Genomic DNA, 24,645 nt, shown 5'->3' on the forward strand with positions numbered 1-24,645 from the left:
TAAACACCGGATTGTTTACCTTGCCAAATAATAATTGTAAGCTTCATCGTAATATTTAAATAATTTCATATACTTCAACAAATAATATTATTTTAAATTATAGAATACGCGTTTGGGATAAATTCACATAAGCCCCTTTGGAGTATAATAAACGCACATTGTTCACTAAAATGTCAGGTCAACAACCACTGGACTTAAAAAAAAAGATTATTTTCCATGTTCCTATTATGTTTTCAAATGTCAACAAATTAAGGCTTAGAGCAACCACAAACAAAACATGGCTTTTTGCGAAAAAAAAAATTGCTTGCATGATTCATATTGGATGGTATTTCAAATCAAAACTTTAGTTCAGGCTGATAATAATACTATTTTTTAACTAAAAAAAACTTGGTAGGTAATACAGGGTGACTCAATTTACGTCAGAAAAAAACTTTGTCGAAAATTAGTTTTTACATTTAAAATATTTTAGTTGCACATCTACCTTGAAATATAATATAGGTACAAAAAATATTATGAAGTGTTATTTTTATTGAATTAATTACCGTATTGTTTTTAAACATAACAATATAGCATAATATGTTAGGTTGGGTTATGATATTATTATGATAAATGATTGCGAGATAAAAAACATTGGCAAAATTATATTATGAACGATGAAATTAATCTTCTTAGTCCTTAAAATATGCAATAAGTAAAGGTATTTTTATGATCACTGCGGTAATATTATGGTGTTGTAAAAAATAACTAGTTGAAGTTTTGTTTTAATTCTTGTTAATTTAATTTAGATTTTAATTTATGGAATTTGCTTGTGGTTGCGAATTGATAAAAAAAATTACCTATCAAAAATCATTGATTGCAATATGAATATGGCCGTTTAATTTACCATATTTATAAATGAAAAGTTGATACCTATTTTAGTACCTATAATTCAATTGATATTCATGTGGCACAGACTTGTACATTTTAACTATTCATCGGCGTGTGCTATAATTCATTCATCTCCCGGTTGTGCGTAATTGAGAATGTTCAGTTATATAGAGTAATGTGTCTATATCATGGGGTTTCCAGCTCTATCTCTTATTTTATTTTTATCAAATAAAACACCGCAAAAATGTTCAAATTAACATCAACTTTCAGAATAGCAGCGAAAGAGTTAATATATATATTATATAATATAATTATTAGCCACTTCAAATGAACTTCAGCCTACGCTCAACTATATCTTAAGAAATGATGGACGTTGATTGGAATTTTAAATTAAATGAAGGACCGGTGAAGGACTCGCTTTTAATTAACTTGCGAAAATACAAACTAACAGTAAGGATATATCTTATATAAAATATGCAAATACGTCGTAAGACTTCAATAGAAGCTCTTGAGATTTTCGACGGTATAATTATTTTTGCCTATACCACAAAGGATTGCCCACAGTGTTTTCTCAATTTCTCATTTAACCTAACCCAACCCAAGGAAACACGTAATCATCTTAGACCACCCTGTATACAAATTAGTATAATACCTATACATTATATTTATGCATATACAATATACATAATATATTATACAAATTTCCTGCCCTTCTTAATAATCTTCCTCCCAAACGGGCGTCGTGGTTCTGTGGTCAGAAAAGATAATTTGCCTTCCACCCCTATCCCACCACCCATCATCATGGTAGACGATGCGATATTGAGAAAAACCACGCGAGTTTTGCGGTGATAACAGTGGCCTCCTAATGTAAGTACAGATGTTCCAAAACATTTTAAGCGAACAAGATGGTAGAATGAAATAGTAAAGATAAAAAAACATTCCTTTGCAGTGTACAAAAATTACGGTGAAAAAAATTAAATGCTCTCTACAATATAAAAATCTGGAGAAGGTTAGTTGGAGTTTGGTTTGGAAAGTTAGAAAATCACGATTTTATTTTGGTAGGTACTCCACGTCTGCATTATATATTTATCGTTTATATTTATTGCAGGATAGGCGTAATTAGTTTATCGGACTCACGGGTAGATAAGTTGGTATAAATACGTAGGTATATTTTACCGTATCAGACGTTTAACGGATAGCCGGCTCGTTTTACGCTGAATTTATACCGTTTTTGTATAAATGTTTGTGGCGGTTTTCGACCGAGGAACGTATTCATTTTCCATTGTTTTTAATATTTATAATGTTATATAAAATTAATATTATGTGGGTATATCTGATGCCGTTCGCTTTTAAATGCGTTTTCACGAATTCATGGGTTATCTTGACGTTGAGAATACGATTTAAATAGGTTTTTAACGTAATCACAAGATAATAGTATTTCATAAATAATATATAATATTATGTAGTCAATATTAATGTATACTTAAAAACTGGATGCTATTTTATCATAATATCCGTTGTAAAGTCTGTGTTTTTTTGTTCACATTTTCTGCTTACTCAAAGTAGTAAATTTTATTTAATGGCCAACATTTTCTTTCGTGATCTTTGTCTCTGTCTTTGACTTCGCATTATTTCTTACGTTGTCTACGGATATCATATTATTTTCCGGAGTGTCGAGATTTAAACTATAATCCTTTAAAAATGGGTCATATATGGGTTGATTTATCTTTTGAAGTAAAAATTTTGACCGGTTTTAGAACCAAAAAAAAAAAATAAAATGAGTAAAAATATTACCTATTATTATTAATATTATTAGAATATTATACATCCGATAAAGCCGTGTTTTTAAATAATCCGAGTGGGGGTTCTGGAAAGTATACAATCGCAAAATAAAGTTCTCGAGACATGATATTTTATTTTATGCTAAAAATCTTAGAGTTATCAAGGATTTTAATGATGTGTTTACCGCACTCTACTGTGAAACATGTTTTTGGTTGGTTAATTTTAGGTTAAGTTTCAGAAGAGTGATCAAACATTTCTCAGAAAAAATTGCGCTTCAAACCCATCGCACCCAGAAAACTATGAAGTATGATATTATGTGTTTGTGTCAGGAATTAAGCGAGTAATGGTATTATAATAATATATGACGTATAACATATATACTCAAACACTTTCCAAACACCATAATATTAATTTAAATTTAAAATAAACAAGTAATATAATAACATAAATTTGGTTAAAATTAAAATATAAAATTTGCATATGTTTTATTCAATGGGAAATTGAATATAATTCGAGCTATTTCCAATTAAAATAAAAAATACAATTAATCATAACCAAATGAACTAAAATCTATACAAAATAATTGTGAATAAATTAATAAGTGATATGACTGCGTAGTATTACACATAATATATTATATTATATCAGTCATCCAACTGTACTATATGTTTTGAATTATAAGGAAAATTCAGAGAAAATTCCCAGATTTACGGCTATAAAATAATATACCCATCACCAGAGCTGTGCAATGAAAAAACCAATAGAAATCCGATAAATAATATTTTTTTGCATTAATAAATTGTATTAAAATAATATTTAAACCTGCAACTATATTATATAATAGCAATATTATTATGGTCGCGTATTCATTTACCTCGAAATGCAATAGTCGTAGCCTAATCCGACCAATAATCATATTTGAAAGCTGTGATAAAAATATTATATCATATATGCTTCTTTCATAATGTAGACATGCTCGTCTGCAACTACACTGATCTAATGCGCTTATCCATGATGCACATGGTGTACGCAACATACACAACACGCGGCTGTATAGTAATGTTTGAACATTATAGAAGTGTTGTCGCGAGATAACGAAAAGTTATACTCAACATCGATTTTATCCGTTGCCAATATAGCGGTTTGGTTTTCGACCTGTTAAATTGAAATATGATTTACACATAGCATTATGCTCGTGTTTTTTTTTATGGACCTCGTCCAATTATTGTGTTCAAATGGTCTCATAATATTATTTTGATGGTTCAACAAACATTAAGTTATATCTAACGGTCTGTTTAAATGCACTGGTACACTAAATCAAAATAAATGTCTCTTAAAAATGAAAAAAAAAACACTCATTAATAATTATTATCGTAGCCCAATAATTGTTTGATAAAACAATCACTGCGCTAGATCTGTGCGCGATTTTAAGCCCCCGGCGTCGATTATTTAATATAAATGCCTCAAACTACTTTTAATACGAATACAAATATATTCTATAATATTATACTGACTGGTTTATTTAAAATTAAAATAATATTTCAAACTGAGTAATACCTACTTTAAAGGTACATATAAAACATCGATCAATTTATTATGGTAACATGTAAAAATGATGTCAGTGAAAAACTTTCACATATGTCACGCCTGTGTCAGAAATATTGGATTTTAATTTTAATTCAAAGTTGAAATCAATCAAATTCAAACAATTTTATTTATATAGGTTCAATAAAATAACAATGTCAAGATAATTTTAAATCTAAAACACTTCTTGACATTTGAGTGGGCCAGTGAATTAGAAAATTGCAATAAAAAAAAAAATAATGGTATTAAGATGAATAAAATCAGATGACTATTCAGGGTGAAAATATGTACGCTGATATGGCAATATTATTATAATATGCTAAATGCATCATCAACGCGAATGTACTATCAAACACTGAATATCAACGATACAATTATTTACAAGAACATGAGTATAAAGTACTCGGTAGTTTATTATCCTAAGTCAATCATGATATTAATAATTATTACGATTTTATTTTTGTCAATAACGATGCGTGTTCAAAACTGTTATGTTTGACACGCGATATTTTAGGAACCATTTGGAATATACTTATTATGCATCGTTTGAAACGTTTTAGGAAAATATTTTCAAAACAGGAAATAGAACCTACGTTTTTTTTAGTAGAAAATTTTTCTATTCGATGGAAAAAAAAAGCAACTAAAGTAATACTGGTAACGCTCAGAGTCAGATTTAGATTGCAATTTTATAATATAATTACATTTAAACTTCATACAACACATACGCCACCACAGTGTGTCTGCATCCAACCAACGTCAAGAGGATGTATGCTTTTGAAAACTAAAACTTGTGGCTCGTACCAATAAACGTAAAAAAGCCAATAACAAATAACTTTACAAAGTAGATTCAAATCATCAAATGTTTCATATTTAATCCGATCGAGATTCAGACGATCTCACATTTATGTTATACTATTATGCATTTTAATATTAGATACGTTAGTTAATTAATCTCACAACGATACCTAACGATACCAAACGATACCAAAATTATTTCCTCATCGTACTCGTTATTTTACAGTAGACAGTGTGGAATGGTATACAAAGCAGTGTTCAAATTTTATAACTATTCATAATCATAATTAGATACCTATCAGTCTTGCAACAATTAATAATGATGTCTGACATGATAAACGATGTTGTCTACAAAGAATGAAAAACAGGAGTGTGCGAAATGTTTTCCTTAATTTGGAATTTCCGTACTCCTTTCCAAAACTATTTAATGTGTTGGCGTCAATAATCTTTATCTAATAATTAGATTATATAGGCTATAAGTTGTTTATATATTTATTTAAGTCAATACACAGTGGCGGATTTAAGAAAAAAGACCCAGTTCACAAACACTGAAAATTCAAAAAGCACAATAAAATAATAACGTACGCACCTATACGTAGCGCTAGGGCACAGTTTTTGTTTTTCAATAAATATTTCGAGTTAAATAATTAATTAATCAATTTTACCTTACCTAATTATAATTAAACTTTATACGAATTAATTATGTAACTGACAATAGAATGCACAGTATCAAAATTATTCTGACCAGACTTTTTTTTTTTTAATATTGATATTGAAAGAGTATTTTTAGAAAATAATTGTATCCAAAGACGAACACAAAAACACTGCTTGGTTTTAAAATTGTAGAGTATCTCCTCGCTTTCTGTTCTAATGGCAAATTATCGCTCATCTATCCATCTAGGTATAATATGTGTTATCATCGACACGGTATTCTAATGTATTCATTAAAACCAAATATATTACAGATATTCGATATGCGGGTATGCGTTTGAAAGGCAGCTATAATATGTAAATACTGGTAATTACTTATTAGCCAATTACTTGCCAATTCACTCAATTAGATCAAAACGTTTTCCGATTAAAAAAAAACAAAAAAATCGTGAGTTCAAGAGTCCACACAGGGAATGGCCATTTCAACGAATGCATGTCCATATTATATTATTATTGCTCCATTAAATCCGCCACTGGCGACATATGGCTTAGCCGTACACACAGTGTTACCAAAAACACCATAAACACAAAATGCAGTTTGCACTCGTGTTCTAAACGCAAAAACACAATATTTTCAGCATTCCGGAACTCTGGCTGAAATTGTGGCAGATAATATCACAATATTCTACATAATATATATGGTACTCACGTTCGCGTAAAACTGGCGCGGACTGCAGTTTGAACTGGTTTTCGATCTTGGCGTTGCATCCTGTAAAAATACAAAACATAAAACATTATATTGTGATCAGTGTGGTTTTTAATGACTTCGGGATAGGGAAGACGACAGCGAACGTCTGTGCTAAACGATACGTGCAGGTCGGCGAGTGGTGAGTGTGTCGAGTACTCGCAGCAGCATTCTGGTAATTCGCCGGTCACCGTGGTAAGGACGAGAGTAAAATAATAATTTATACATTATATACATAGTACGTTTAGTGATAATATGCGGCTTAAACGGTCGATTGTCTTTGGGTTTCCGGTTTCTCACAAATGCCCGGAACGAATCCGTTTCCGGTCCGCGAGCGGTGGCGGCCCGGTGGCTGCAGCGGCTCCTCTTTGAAATTCACTTTTGGTAAACGCACCGGAATAGTTCACTTTAAACGAATCTCTTGCGTGCAAATGCACCGGCTACGACGACCATCTCACGTAGGACTGCACCGTTTATTATGACGTTTACACAAGAATACAATATTATTATAATATTAATTATTATTGTGCAGCAGTAAATCGCGTGTAGATATACGGTGAGTGAGTGCATGCAGTAAACATACATTAGGTAAGCGTTAAGGCGATATAATAAAAATCGGGACGTGCGTATTATATTATTATGTTATGGTGCAGTCTTTTTGTTTAAAAAGACAATAAGACGTTAAATTATCATTACTATTGTTGAAATAAAAATTCTCCGAATGTGAAAAACGCGAATTGAAAGGACGCCGAATAGTTTTTAAAAATTTTTTTAGATTTAAATTTAATTTTTTCGCCCGCTGATGTTCTTTGTTTCTGTATAGCAGTAGTAGTATTATGCGACCTCTCATCCCCGAGCGGGGCAGGTGGAGGAAAAAAACACGAAAATGCAATAAGCTCACTTCGTTGACTACAACTACAACTGCGGTGAGCTTGTCTGTATATAGGACATAGGTATAATATAATAACAATGTAATATATAAACACACGAGGAAATGCTGTCGGCGGCGGTGACGGTGACACTGCAGGTAAATTTAATTTAAAGTACCCACCCAAAAGGGCCCCGGGAAATGTATATAATAATAATAATAATAATAATAACAACACTAATACTTATCTTCCGAAAACATTAATATCATCCGCGTAAACGAGACGCGAATTTGCTGAGAATTCATTCGCGGCTATTAGTGTTTAGAATATTATTAATGCTAGTTGACTCGTGAAAATGCAGAATATGATTGTTAGGTTAGAATATCATTGTTTGTTTTTCATTTTTTTTTTTCAAAGTCAAACAGTTTATTTGTAATATACATAATACCTACATAATATTATATTTTATAAAACGAACTGAAAATGTTTTTAAACTGCATATGCGCATCGTTTGATTACATTAAATCTGTTCCGTAATAATATAATATAATATTATAATTTATAATGTATGAAAATACGGTGGTTTGGTTTAATTTAACTTCGCGAAGTCCATAAAATATAATGTATAATTTTAATATGTATTATGCATGATAAGTGTTTGTTTATGCATATTTTTAATGACTAATGAGTAATGTTCGTTCGTTGAATAATATTATGCACTAAAATATATGTTTTATAATACGCGAATTCGAAATTTTTATGGTTGGTAGAAAAAAAAAAATACTTTGGAAGTATGATTTTTTTTATTTTTTCGTTGCATTCAACTGCGTGTATCATCATAACCATTGTACAGAGTACCTACACCTATTAAATATTATATGTAGGTATTCTATGTAGACATATCAACGGATATAATGTATTATACAATATTTCTTTACTGAGAATCGAAAAGTTTAGCTTTTAAGCAATATTATCTACTTCCGACGTTTTATTCAATGGATTTTTTTCAACAGTGTGCATTATTCGACGGACATATTTAATTCGTTAAACTTCTTTCATATTTTTTCCTTTTTTTTTTTCATCACACACGACGGGGTAATAAGGTATATGGTAAATATTATTTTTTCCAGTCCGTTTCACTTTATTATCATTACTGTTGAGGCGGTATATATATATTCGAACGACCTTAGACTGACAGCCGCTTTCAGCCGAGCAAAGCGAACATTTTACCAGTACCTACCTACCTACTTTCTGTAAACAAAATGTACACGTACGTTTTTTTTTTTTTTTTGCACACGTATTATATATTATTTGAATATGTATTATACGAATGTGCATGTTTTTATTATTATATTTTGTTTTTTTTTTTTTGTTCTACCCCACCGGTGAAAAAATCTGGAGATTTAACCTTTTGTCCCGGGGGTGGCCAATAAAAACCGCCGTGTATACCTGCCCGTCACGGCGTTCTCTAAATCAAATTATAATCATCGTGTAATCCGCGGACCATATTTTATAACTGGAAACGGATTTGCAATATTTTTGTGTTTGCGGACGGGCGATGCTCTGGCACTGCTGCTGCGGAGGGTTACGCTCTGGCGGCGGGTGTGATGTGAATAAAAATTATATTATGCCACGCAGAAACAGAACAAAACATATAACTATATATAATAATAATAATATATATACGTACATATTATAGGCTCGGGTGTGCGTGCAAGTGTGTGTGTGTGTGTGTGTACGGTGTTCACCCTTCGTTAAAAATTTGCGTGGCCCAAGGTACAAATACTTATAATAATAATATTATTATCATTACTGTTATTATTATACGGTTTATAAATGCACGCAACGTTGACGGACCTGTCCACCCTTCACCCGCCGCCCAAGAGTTAACGAGGGTAAAATTGGACCGATATTCGACTTTAATTGCGACTAGGCACTGTACGAGTGTCAAATACGAAACAAAAAACAAAAACGACCATAACGCGTGGAAGCATAGACCGAGTGCACTCGGAGTTTCACAATAAATGAACATTTCTCGGGAGATCATTAGACAACTGCGAATATTATAATATTATTATTATTATTATGTATGCACATTGCAACAACTGTTCGCGCACTATACGGACGGCTGCTACATGTACACATATATATGTATTATATATATATACCTAACCCATCCTATCAAAACACGAACGTTTTAATAATTGCGAGAGTTAAATAATACATTATATTACATAGTCTGTTTAAAGTTCGATCAATACTTTGGGTAATTTGTACGTATAACTTCTTCGGCTGACTATAGCACATTTTATTTTGTTTAAACCACATAGGTACTATCCTTTTACGCGATAATTAAACGAATATTGGAAGTCTTTCAATCTTTTGTCATATTTTGCTACCGTTTTCGCAAATATTTTAAATATTTTTTTAAACATAATAGTAAATTAGTGTTTGAAGTCTGAAATAATTCACAAAAACGTTAAACATTAATTTTTTTTATAAATATATTGATAATAATAATGCATTGAGTGCCCTCCTCAAGAACATATTTTTCTTCACGGTTTTAAGTCATCCTTTCAGTATTACTGTATATTAGGGCCTTGTTTTCAACTATTTATAGTGAAACTTTGTTTTCTTCAACTATAGTAAAATAATAGAGAATTGAGTACCTATTGCTGACGAGGACGCAATGATGACACCATGATGGAACTATATTGTTAATAATATAATTTATTCCGTTGTAATAAATAGGTCTTAATAGTTTTTGTCTATACCAATCCATTTAAAATGATTTTTGTATTTTCAAATTTGTTTATTTTATGGTATAATAATTAGAATTTAATTGTTTATAAAATAACGACAGCACAACATACCATTTTCTAATCCATTTAGTTTCCACTTTAGCGTTATTCTCTAGTGTGCCAAACCACCATAATAATAATTATAGGTACTTTTTTTTTATGACGTTACGTAATATTATTATGTTGTACACAAAAGTAAATTCAAGAACAATTTAATACTAATAACAAAGCTTATGGATTAATTTACCTTTCAAGTCTGTCGATCGTCATTGTTTCTGCAAAAGTACGTCAGAAACCGTTTAAAAATACTAGAACGAGTAATAAAAGTCATTTGCTCGTTAATGTAGAACGCGAAAAAATAAAAAAAAAACACAGCATAAACGTGGATTCAATTAAGTAGAGACCTGGACGAAAATAATGTAAGTGGCTGACATAAAATAACAAAGGACGTCGTGTCGCGTAAAAAACAGAAATCATCATGTTTTGAAAAAAAAACCAAATCACATTAGGTTAAAAAAAAGGAAGTCCTATGCGATTCGGACGTCCACTGCTGATATTATAACGCTGAGTGTTGTGCTTATCATTGCCTAATTCGAGTCAAATGAAACGTGTAGGAAGTATTATACCTATGAATCAAAATATATAATTAATGAAACGCAATAGTTATCGAAAAACGTATAATTTTAAATATCATATGCACTTAAACATCACAGCCGTCGGAAAGCGATAGATTTTCTACGTATATAATTTTGTTAACAGTGTAATACATACTTTTGATTTTCTTTAGACTTTTCAGAGCATTTACATGATTTAAAAACGCGTTATGCGCATTAGTAAGTACGATACGTAATAATATTATCGTATTACGTCATACGATTATAATAAAGGTTTTTGCTAATAGGGATTGGGTTTCTCCTAACACCATTAAAGTAAAAACAATCGATTATCATAAATAAATAAAGGATTACATTGGCAGCCACTGGCTGTGGTATTATAATAGAATAAATAAAGAATGTCGTTGAAATAATCGCAGCTTGCAGGAGCACTAGAAAATTAATTATTTGAGAGCTGTCCATTATCGAGAAAAACTGATGTTATTATAGAGATTTTTTTTTATTTTAACACTTAATAATTATAATAAACCATTTAAGTCTGTGTATTAGCATATTTTAATTATAAACAACAATATTGTAAAACCACACGTCTCCCATACGATTATAGTGGTTGTTGGTTTTATATTCTTTTTTGATTTTTGATTGTTATAACATTTGCAGACCATTGTAGTTTTGGTTGGTTCATTAATATTATTATCGTATGGATACAACAATCCCGATAATGGACACGAGTCGGTAAACCAGTATTCGCGATAATGATTTTGACTGAAAATATAAGCAACGACCTGTCACAGTGACTACTATCTACGCGCAATCTATTGACGGACCAACATACTAAATTATGCCATCCCCTTTATATTGGTCTCGTTTCATCACCTATCCCTTCATTATTAGATTTTAGCGATACTGATTCTGTTGTTTTGACGCGATTATACTATTATGTCGATGCAGATTGTCATTAGACGTTTAAAACAAGACGCAAGGATAGTTGGGGATTAAGATGACTCTACACAATATTATGTTAATATTACCTAGGTATATCGTTCTATTTGTTTTTATTTCATCAATAACGCCTTAATTCCATTGTTTGTCGTCAACAGTTTATGTTGGGAGGGTATTACAATAGGTACTTTAAAAACAGTATATAGGTACCTCTATCCACGTATTAGTCCTCAACACAGAAAACCTGTAATATTAGCAGTCGAAAACATCCATAGAATAAAATATTATTACAAGATCACATACGATTGGTGTGTGTTGTTTAAGTACTTTAAATGCATCTATTCACCATATCCCCTTTATATTTGTATCATATCATCGGCTATCTCTTCATTATTAGATTTGTACTGAAACTGATTCGGTTGTATTGACATGATTACATGTGGCACGCCGATGCAGATATTATTTTTCTGATTGTCGTTAAACGTTTTTAAACAAGACACTAAGATATTTGGGGATTGAGGTCACCATACAAATCATTTGAATATTATCATTATATTTCATTTTTTTAACATATATTATATGTTTTTGGCCTGGGTACACATATTTTGATTTTTCACCAATTTTTCTTAAGATTTTCTTTGGCATGGTTACTATTTTTAACAAAAACATATCATATAAAACGATTCACAAATTTTCTTTGGAGTAGAAAATATCAAGTGATTTACCACGTAACTGTAATCTTAACCATGACTCTCTTGATTTGAAAAAAATCGAGATATTTTTTTTTTTCATCAATAACGCTTTATTTTTATACTTTGTCGTCAACCATTTCACGACAGTTTACGTGGGGAGAGAATTACAATATTTTAAAAACAGTACTAAGTACATATTATATACCTATCCACGCATAGACTCTCAAGACAGACAACCTGTAACATTAGTAGACGAAAACATCTGTATAATAAAATATTAATACAAGATCACAAATTATATGATATTGATGTACTGTGCTTTTGAAATACTTAAAAGATATCTCTCCCCCCCCCCCCCCCCCACCACCACCACAACAAGTTTAGCGAACAATCGATTTCTGAATATTAACACAATAAATTCAGTTAAGACAATGCGTTATACACAATTAATATTTATAATTCATTAATAGTTTATATTTTTACTATTCTTAAAGAAAAAGTAACAACAGTTTTAAGTTTTAAGAATCGAAGATTTCTTATTTAATATAATTATAATATTATATTATGAGTTATAATGTGTTATATTTATAGTTGATGTATTATGATACATAATAAATTAATGATAAATTTATATGTTATTTATTATTGTATATTTTGCATGTGTACATGACGAATGTGTGGGAATTTCATGTATAATAATTAATATTTTTAAAAATTATAATCGAATACAATTTAAATATTATAATCTTATAATAACGTTTTATGTATAAGAAATGACTTAAAATTTACATTTACATTCATACGAGTAATAGACAAAGTAAAATTTGAAATTTAACCATATAATTACTATAATAATTAATTACAAAAATGTGACATGTATTATATTGTTATAATATAATATTATTATATTATTGTTTAGAGGTAGTTTATTAATTAAATAACAATGCTATCAATATTATTCTTAAACATTTTATCGTATCAAAACTAACAACAATTTTTATACTTACTGTCTGAAAACATTTTATAATATCTTTTACAGAATAGCATTTATAAAAAAAAACTACATATCAACTATGTTTATTTTATTATTAAACATAGGGTAATAAAAACTTCCAAAATTACGTCCCATTTTATTTTAATACATTTTGTGGTTGCTTAAAAAAAATATTTCATATTGTTGAATTTTTGTTATCCCCGTAGCCATAGTTTGACTTTTATACCGTAATCTTCACCGTCATACTATGATATAGTCTCATCAAAATTATTTTCAGAACACTTTATAAAGTAATATTGAGATTGACAAAACGAAGGTTGAATTATTAAGATTTAAGATCCATAAACTTTTTAAATTGTATACAAAGAAAAACTAGAGGGTCTTATAGTCATAAAGAATTTATTAAGTACGTATACATATATAAATATATTGTTAATAATTACTTTTTCCTTTCATTTAACCGGGAACGTAATCGAAACGGAAGTTGAATAATTAACCGCAAATCAAAATTTAATCACTAGGCGGATTCTGTTGTACAGTGATATTATATCCTACGTCGGAGAGAATGTGCAATAAACATACGTTAAATATGAAACACAAACATGATTCGATATTTAAATTGAAGTACGTACATGCATTGGGAAAGCTTTAAGTAGTAATCAGCTTTTAAAGCTAACATAAATACAGAAAATATAGTTGAAATTTCATCCAAGCGCTTCTCTGCCTTGGTTATCTTGCATTATAAATGGTCCAAATTGTTTTTATGACTTTTCACGGGAATATTCATGAGTATAAAACGCACCGATTAATACATATTTAAAGAAGAAAAAATGTCAAACGGCTAAAGTAACGACTAGTTGGTCTCGGCACGACGGTACGATACGATGATGAGAAGTAATCCGATAAAAAGCAGACCGTATACAAAATATGACGCGTACTTAGCGCAGTCGTTTGAATAATAGACGTTATACATACCTACCTGCCTAACCTACAGCGTTGAACTCACTTTAAACCCGACCGACATATTTTATATTTTGTGTCCCGTAATACAAAACCATACCGACTATGGCCATGTGAAACAGTATACACAATTTAGGTAATTTTGTACGCCAATGTGTCAAATCTGAACAAGCTGCAGAATTTAAAGTGCATGTCTTGAGTGACATTGACTAGGAACGGAAAATCTAATAAACCTAGTAAAGAAACCGAAATTATTTTATTTTTTTACAATGACATATTATTTTATCTGTGAAAATTAATTCAATAAATTACACCCGCTAATTTTTAAAAATAATCTGTAGGTACCTACTATAGATTATTACCTAAATAATATTATTATGATAAGGTTCTGAATTGATTTGACAGGAGTTTTCAAAAAAGTGATTTTAAGATTTCAGATAGATAAATTATTTAAATCCTTCATACAAATGGTTTTGTCTATTCCGAGACCTAAATATTGTCTCTTTGAAATTTCGTAAATTTCGTTCGACAACTTTGTCGTTTTTGAAAATAAGAATATTATAAATCGAAAAATCAATAGAATCAATAGAATCATTATTTATTTCTTCAATTGTTTACTGAAGCGAAGCACGGTACCTTGTGGATCAAACAAAATTATTTTTTTTTGCAAAAATTATGATAAAGTTTGGACAACGTCCCCTCTTAATGTAATGTATACCTAATTCGAGTTTAATAACCAATATTAATTATAATTTTAAGTCTTAACATTTACAAACAATTATCATTAACTCGTTTTTTAAGAAACTGAACTCGAGGTAAGCTCGGTCACCCGGTACTTGTATATTTTATGCCATATTTAAATAATAATAATATCACGGTTTTCTAGGTGCGGCTGATGAAAATAATATTGTGTGACCGTATAAATAATAATTATAATGTATACGCGTCGGAATAACAATGCCAATTGGAGCGTGATTAGTTATACGATTCGGCAGCGGTGGTTGTTCGTTTAGTGGTGTATTATTTAATCTGCGAAAAGGGTCGCACGGTTTGACGAGTGAGGAGCTAATAAACTAGTTAGGTGTGTGTACCTATATAATATATATATATATATGTATATGCACACATACACACACACATACACACACACACACACACACACACACACACACACACACACACACACACACACACACACACACACACACACACACCTAATGCAGTGGCTCTGGGCACAACATTTACCAAAAACCAATGTCCTGTTAAACGCGTGGTCACCGCGTAGTACACGGTACGCGGTACACGGTATATACGGAGTGGCATGGAATAAGCGGTGTACGAGTGCATAATAATTATATCGTTTTGACCGTCGCGGTGTGTACACACAAACACCGACAACAACCGCCACAATCGGCATAAATTGTTTCGTTATAATGAATAATACCTACCTCGCCACACCGCAACACCACGGCCCGGTCAATATAGGTACGCGATAAAGGCTTTTGAATAATAATAATAATATATTATAGTGGCTGCAGTAGTGCGTATAAGTACGCGGAACACAATTAATAATCATACCTACGGGGGGGACGAGGTGGCCGAGTGGTCTAACGCGACGGATTCGGCACAGCCGGTCCGAGTTCGATCCTCGACCACTGGGCGGCATTTTTCTCCGTGCAAGTCACGGTGTCCGGAGAACAAGTGCCGCCATCCCCCCACCCCGGGGCACGGCAGAAACCTACGGGTGCCCCATTAGAAATTCTGCCAAACACAACACACACGTGTACCAACCTACCCAATATAAAAACCTACCAAACCTACCCAATATAAAACCTACAGTGCCCTCCCCACACCCAATGGCCTATGTTGCCGCGGGTTACCCAATAAAAAAAAAAAAAAAAAAAAAAAAAAAATCATACCTACTATATCGAAAAACACATTTTACTAAATTGTTGGTGTTATTTAGTTTTCCCCAAAAATTACTTACCTAGGTACTAAATTTAGAAAAAAATAAAATAAAAAAGGTGGATAAGTGGATGTCGCTCTGCTGTACAGTAGGTTACAAGTGGGTTACTGTAATAGATGTTGTTAAATTTGAATTCTATGATATAATATCATTGTATAAGAAAAACGATTCTGAGCGAAAACGGTCAGTCAGCCTATGAAATAAGTATATTTGATGATATTATTGTGAATAAAGTAATTTATATATATAACCTATTTAAGTGGAGACTTGTTTTAAATTTTCAATCCTTAACCATAAAAGTTAAACATATTATACATTTTTAACCACAAAATAATTAATAAATTATAAATTTGATAAATGTTGTCAAAATTTGAACTTTAAATGCTTATAAAAAAAAATTGTGCCTATGTATTTTTAATATATTTCAACTGCTATTAGAACGATATATCAGGAGCCTTATATTAAATATTCACGCATTTTTACCCATCAAATAAAATTTTATTGATATTTATAGAAAAAAAAACTAAAAAAATTGAAAACTGACAATGTCCGTAAACAGCTCAAAAAGAGTCAAAATATTTTCAAAATTGTATGGTGTATAGAAAATGCTAATATAAACATTCAGTCAAAATTGCATGTCCCTACGGTTATTTGTTTTAGAGTTACACCAAAAACCAAAATCGATTTTTTCAAAAACAGATTTTGCGTAAAAATTTCCGTTTTTCCTTAATTTTTCTTTTGTTTTTCACGTCGCTTTTGAAAACTACTGGGAAATTTTTACTTTTGGCCCCCTCAAAGTACCAACTAGATTCACTTTCCTATCAGAAAAGTTACTGTTGAAGAAAATCCAAGCATTTTTACTGTCCTAAAAGGTGATGACAGACACAAAAAAAAAAAATAAAAAAAAAAAAAAAAAACACACATCATTGTAAAATTAATACATTCATCGCTTCGCTCAAAATCTAAATGTTTGAGCAATTCAAAAAATAATTGAGTACGATTTTTTGATTATTTTTTAACACCGTTAACTTGTATCGTTTTAATATAATATTGTACCCGGGTCTTGACGCTAATTATTCTTGAATGCATTCTAATTATTGTATTTATTATTGGGATATGAATTTCAACTGAAAACACTGTGGGATATTTTTCGACGCTTTGAAAATCTGTTCAATCGTGGTTACACCACAATAACTTAGGTGTCACCTATTTTTGAAAAGTCTGCCATTAAATTTGTCTACGTGACGTGTTTTGAAGAGCCCCGATGGTAATATTTCATAACCGAAGTTGGTTACTTCATTTATTCTTAATATTATTTTTTTATAATATTCAATGCAATTTGTTTTTAACTATTGATATCCAATATCGAACTTGCTTTATTCCATGGAACTCTCAAGCATTTATCTTAGAATTTTTTTGTCTGGACATTTTTAGTTTAAACTTTTCCCGTGTGTTCAAATTTAATTTGGTTTCGTGGATAGAATCATGTAACTGTGTCAATAACCCAACACGGCACAATATGTTAGCGTGCTCCAACTGTTTTATGAAAAACCTGTTGTATAATCAACTACTGACTAGGTACTGTATTATTTATGATTAAATTAGTCCATATTATTTTAGTATTTTTGTTTAGTTATTGTCACAATCGTTGGGTTTAAATTATTGTCGTTGATAGTTTAAAAATAATCCAGTCGGACCAGATCATGTTTTGATGTGTTAAATTTTTTTTTTTTTTTACTAATGTTGTAGTTGTCAATAACATGAATATATTTTGGAAACATTGTGTTGAGAAACAAATAAATTGTATGAAACCATTTGCAAGAAAAAAAAATGTACATAACCTTATGAAATTCAATAAATGACGCAAACAGAAAATAAATTAACACCAACTTGATGAATTATAGTGATTTGGCTAACATCCAATGTATGTGTAAAAGACTACAACTATTGGCGTCTACAGGGAAAATAATGGTAATATTTTATTAAAAATTAAACGTCTATAACAAAACAAAGTCTAAGCCACAGAATAATATATATTAATATATTATAGATCAGCTGTAACATCAAGTAATCAAATGTATTTATGTGTACCTGGGGACAGAAATAGGCACAGAAATAGAATACAACTTTACTAAGAATATATTGTTTTTACTTGAATACATTTAAATCCGTTAGTTTATGTAGAATAATTTTAAATGCATAGACAACATTTTTCAATAATATGAATCGGTACATATTATTTTCAAAAAAACAATTTTTAAGTAGAACTAAATATTAATACCCTTTTCACTCAAACCGTTCAGTCACATTACCATCCTTGAACATAGTTGTATCTTATTTTATATTTATTACAATTATTACTTATAGTATTTGGTATGCAAATATTCGCTTTATTAATAATAATACCAATTTCATGTAAAGTCATTCGATTTTTATGAATGGCCTTTTTGTTTATTGTATCTATGTTTCAAGGTTAAATGTTCTTTTTATTTCCTTATAATTTTCATAATAAATAAAACATGCTTCATAAGTATATGCCATAGTATACTATTTATGGCTACTATAGTATGAACATATACAGAAAAAGAGACGTTTAAGAATTCTTGTTAGATACAATAAAAAATAAGAAATTGTTTTTAAACTTGGAAAATTATTTCACCTATCTTACTATTAACAATACATTTAAGAGCATTAATTTGTAATGAATACATTTTTTACCAATAAGATTTCAAGAATAGCATTAAAGTAATGAATATATTAGTGATGGACATTTGAATGATTATTGTTATATTTGCCGTTTGATTTTTATACTCAGTAAAATGTATATGTTTTTTTCATTGGCACTGAAGTGAAATTGTAAATAACTAATTTTTTGAAAATCAATTTTAGTTATTTAAATATATTATTATGTTAAAAAAAAAATATTACTATAGATCCCTGATATTTGCTCCTAATCATAAATACAATATTTAATGTAAATGATTAATATTATATCATAAAATAATTTTAACTGCAATTGAAAAACCTTGAAAAAAGTATATAAATATTTAGAAGATTTTCTTCAGTATTAATAGTAAATATGTATTATGTATGAATTAGATATTTATTTATAACCTTTTACCAATAGTAGTTATGTATTTAAAATGTATTCATGGTTTTATAGCGATCTTTTTAAAATGTTAAGGATATTCTATAAACACAATGATAAACTTATCACTAATCTGAATTTTTTTAAATATTTGGTTAAAATTAAATAAATTCCATTCTTTGTGAAACTGAGTGAATCTAGTCTAGTGCTCAACAATTGGATGTAAGATACGACCTGATAACGACCTACAATTTACGACCTACAATTTAAATATTCACCAATAAATAAATTCAATATGTTATTGACTTGAAATAAAATAGAGATAGATAATAAAAAACCTATTTAATATTCTGAGTAGGTTTTAAGCTAAAAGTAATAAAAAACTTCAAAAATGACAGGCAACAGCCATTGTCGATATTAAATAGAATCTATCTTTTTATTATATTCTCAGAATAAAACATTTCAACAAACACGCTGCAACATAGGCGTGACTAAGGATTATCCATGGGTACTTTCGATACCCCGAAAAATTACTATGTAAAAAAAATACTAACTAAAAGAAAGATTTTTTGTAGATTATTAATTAATGCAACCACAGAAATTTGACTCAAGTAGCCTGTGCTGCAATATCGTAAAACAAGCGCTATAAAAGAGGTACGATAGTAATTGAACACGCATAACACCTACCAGTTCACATACAAAATATTGTGTACATTTAGAAAACATTTACAAAAAAACCAGGTAATTTTACATTTTGTATTTCAACGTTATTCATACCACACCGACCAGCTATTAAGAAAACTGTTGTTTGATTATGTCTGAAAGTGATGAGACGCTCTTCACACCGACACCGATACGGCGTAATCACGTAATTACAGTAGCCGACTAGCAGTGTGCGTGTATGCCGAGAATTCCGTCTCTTTTCAATTTTGGTTCGTCGTTTGTTCGTTTTGTCTATCGTTTTACGGCCATTTTGTGTCTAACACCGGCATCATCACTGTCGTTCGTCTTCACCGTTGACTGCCCTGGCAGACAATCACCCGATGTGACTTGCGAGAGGAGTACAACAAAAGAATTAAGAATTACTTAGATATCACCCATATGATCAAATTAAATCGAACCCTTACAAATTAACAGAACACTTACTACATTCCCCATCATGTGAGTCGTTTTCAATGCCTTGACAAAAACATCTTCTGGTATGTCATTGAACAACACCCTTTTTTGCGGAACGAAGCTCCAACAAGATCTACCCTGAATAATTTTGCACTCTCGTCTATATTGTGTCTACATTCCATTGTATTTATTTCAGATATAAAAAATATGTTTCGTCAAATAGTTGTAACCGAAACACATCGTTCCTATCAGTGATTGTTATATAGATTCAACCCAGAGGAGCCTGTGTTGGAATATGAGGTGAGAGTTACTTTTGGTCAAAAATGTTCACCATTTATTGCGATTCGTGCGCTATATAAATTAGTGGTCGGTGAAGCTTCTAACGATGAAACAATAAAAGCTATCGTTCATCGGGATCTCTATGAAGATGACATGGTTATAAGTATAAGTAATCTAACTGAAGAGCCCGTATTGACGTAAAAATCACAATATTAGAAAAAGTTCAGTTCGAACTGCGAAAATGGTCAAGCAACTCTATCAACTATCATCCCAAATTTCGCTGGAACACCAACAAGTTCTTCCAATTACGTTTGAATTACGTGATTCTTGGTCAAAAGTGTGTCCCAAAAGTTGACTCACTCAGCTACCAATATCAACCCTGTCCGTTGAAATTCAGCAAACGACAATACTATCAGAAATCACGTGTGTCTATGATGCTCTCGGATTTCTCACTCCTGTTTCGACGGATTTAAAAATATTAATGAAATATTTCTGGTTGTAAGAAGTAAACTGGATGAAACCCAAATTGAAGAAGCAATGACATCTTGGACTCTATACCACCGAGAGCTACCCGTTCTGGCTACTCTGCAAATACCTCGCATAATATGGTTACTCATCCAAATGCTACATATAAAATAACATGGGTTTAGCGACGCCTCTGAAGCAGCGTATGCGGCGGCCGTAAATAAGAATTGATTCAGACTCAGAAGTAAAGATGTTTACTCCAAATAATTAAAGATACCCTTATGCCATGATATGTAAACTATATTTATACTTATATTTCTCAACTAAGTTCCAACAAATTATGATCTTTAAAAACATAGCTTGTAGCGTGTAAGTAATTCATAAGTTATTGAACAGTTTTTAATTTCTTTACTTTTTTGAATAAAAACGTAAATACTGTATAATGAATTTTTATCTGCCTCCTACTCCAAGGTAATTTTTAAAATAAGGGTTTGATACGCATCTTACAAATTTAAACAAATGACTTGCAAAATTATTAAAGTGAAAAATTAAAATTTCTACGAGGTGGTTGCCGGCTGTGTGTGGGTGATATCTCACTTGGCGTAATTTGTAAAATGAGAGTTTGACGTCAAACCGCATTAATTCATAGAAATTTCATACTAAAGAGTTAAGAGATTGCATGCCAAAAACTACCAATTTTCAATATGGGGTGGGGTAGTGTGACATTTGACGAACGTTATTTTTCCGGTATCTCATGTAAGTATAATTTTTTTCCTTAATTTTAATCATAAAATCATGATTTAGCTACATTTTAAAAACAACACGACACACAGTAATGTAAAATTATATTTTCTATATATCTATTAATTTATTGTTAAGATATTTTCTAAATATTTGACTTCAATCATCAAAATATTACACTGTATATCACACTTTTACAATCTGAGAAAATAACAACAAACGTGTGCATGCGAGCACTGTGTATTTTATCCGATACAGCCTGTAGGCTAAAAATTTTACTACCTACGCATATATTTGTCTGTTGGAGTATTCGATTCCAAACGTATGACCACTATCGGTACATACTTATACCCCCGACTCCATTGACCTAAAAAATAAAACACTCTGCGCCCGAAGCAATGAACACGGTCCAAATCAAAGTGAAACGGAGCTAATGTAATATAAAAAATAAAGCAATAAAACAAAAAATAAAGCACAGCATGCAAGGAATAGCAAAACAAGTGCTTATCGTTTTAAAATTAATAATATTTTATATGATGACAAATTTGTTATTTATTACCTAGTTATGGTAATTTATAATACAGTGCTTCCCATACAATGAAATTACATATTAAATGAATATGTTTAACGAAATATTTTTGACAATCAAACCAAATTATAACCAAATTTTTGTAATTGTATTTAACTTCACAATATAATACGAATTGTTTTCGTTGCCCACAATGCCTTGTATTATGGAAGTTTCACTGAATTACCAATATGTTTAATGTTTATCCGAATCAAAACGATCTAACTATCTAACGTATATATTGTTATAATGACAAACACGATATAATTAAGTAACATGTAAGAAGACCGTTGTATATACTTTTGTTTACTAAACTGTAAATATCAATTACTTATAATAATGATTAATAAGTAATGACCAATCCTATAGTCTTTCCGTTTCCACGGTCATTTATGATTTTTAATCCAAAGAATTTTTAATCCCAAACACACTTTGCAATATTATAAAGTTGTATCATATTATGTTCTAGGTGTTATACTATAATATGTAGAGTTCAAAGTAAACCCGCATAGTTTGATTTTATTTGGAAACAACTTACTCTAGTAAGACTACTGCGTATCGTTTTTGAAAAAAGCAATGCTAATAAAATATATAAATTGGTTTTGAATAAATTAGATCAATAAATATTATGATTTATGGTGCATTATCTGCCTATTTGTCTATTAATTACGACTGCTTGCGTTAGTGTCTCAACACTTTAGTAGTTTAGTATAATGCTTTTAACATTCGGTTTGATAAATCTATAAGTATCTTAATCGGTATTATCATGGTTTTCTGAATCCTCAGGGTTCGCGTATATCAACGTAATTTAAAGTGTGTTTGGTTTTGTAAATAACTATTTTAAAAAAGGTGTGAGAACAAATATATATATATTGATAGTTTGCATAATATGGATGTGTCAGTGTACATAAATTAATGTATAAACAATAAGGTATAAATAAAATTATCTCAAGAGCAACCTGACCTACAACCTTGGTAAATTGCAAGTGGTAAACACGTGATAAAGTTTAATAACCGTATTATTTGTTGTTTTAGTGTTCGTGCGAGCGTGCGAATATGGCGACCATGCGAAACCGTACCGTGTCGAAAATTCAACAAAATATGAATATTTTAAACCAACCAGTGGAAGAAAAAAACGTGGTTTTCTTAGCTAATGATAGTATTGAGAAACTCAATATATTTTATCTAATACGAAATAAGAAAAATAATATTTTGGACTACGTTTCAAAATTAATTTCAAAAAATAGACAGCAAAATGCGGCAGCTATAAAGCCAACAGGTACTGTAAAAGTAAAATACGGTGAAACTTCCATTTAACGAATTCCACTATATTACGTTTTTTTTTTTTATTCCCTATAAGAATTCGTTATATGTAAGTTTCACTGTATAATATACTATAAAATAATAATATGATAAGCTTTATTTGGGTCATTTGAGATGATCACGAGTTTGAGACAAATGGTTTGCAAAGTATATTAGTTGAAATCTAAATTAAACATGTTTACTTATTATGCAGTTTATAGGTAATATTATCGTTAAAAGACTGGATAATTCTCTAACATAAATATGATATTTTTTTAATAAATACCAACAAAATTAATTAATCAACAGAGTCAAAATTAATAAATATAAGATATTTAATTATTATAGTAAACAAAAATAATATATCATTTAATATAATAGGTACATATGTATAATGGATTTTATTCATTATATCCAAAATTGAATTGTTTTAATAATTGAACTAAGTGTGATCTTAGAAAAATATCATAATGTTACGAAAATTGGATTGGTTAATGTTAGTACCCTGATATTACAAATTTCGTTTTTTTATTAACATGGGCATTTATTATGATTCCTAAATTACCTATACAAAATACCTAAACAAATTACAAAATGTCCAATTATGATTAATTATATATCTACAGTTTGATTATTATGTAATTTTTAATTTAGTTATTGATCGACTGTAAAATAAAAATAAATCCACTATTACGATTATGACGTCGTGGCTTATCTAATCTCATAATACTAAAAAAATATATATTTTTATAACTATATAATATCCAAAACATTATTCAATTCCTAAATGGGTCTTAAATATTTTATGCCGAAACATGATAGTA

The 24,645-nt window shown here is 30.2% G+C and overlaps 2 protein-coding genes across 2 annotated transcripts in view; one reads left to right on the forward strand and one right to left on the reverse strand.

The window, feature by feature from the left end:
* LOC132934541 (uncharacterized) overlaps window positions 1-24,645 on the reverse strand; it is a 424,794-nt gene that overhangs the window by 354,671 nt on the left and 45,478 nt on the right. Inside the window, exon 2 of the mRNA XM_061000860.1 lies at window positions 6,389-6,448. Coding sequence (XP_060856843.1) covers window positions 6,389-6,448 — 60 coding nt within the window. The remainder of the gene's footprint in view (window positions 1-6,388; window positions 6,449-24,645) is intronic.
* The window catches only part of LOC132934539 (lysophosphatidylserine lipase ABHD12-like), a 104,209-nt gene continuing 103,125 nt past the window's right edge, over window positions 23,562-24,645 (forward strand). The window contains exon 1 of the mRNA XM_061000854.1: window positions 23,562-23,798. Within this exon, the coding sequence (XP_060856837.1) occupies window positions 23,576-23,798 (223 nt within the window). The 5' untranslated portion in view covers window positions 23,562-23,575. The remainder of the gene's footprint in view (window positions 23,799-24,645) is intronic.

The sequence above is a fragment of the Metopolophium dirhodum genome, chromosome 1, assembly GCF_019925205.1.
Source record: "Metopolophium dirhodum isolate CAU chromosome 1, ASM1992520v1, whole genome shotgun sequence".
Classification (NCBI taxonomy): Eukaryota; Metazoa; Arthropoda; class Insecta; order Hemiptera; family Aphididae; genus Metopolophium; species Metopolophium dirhodum.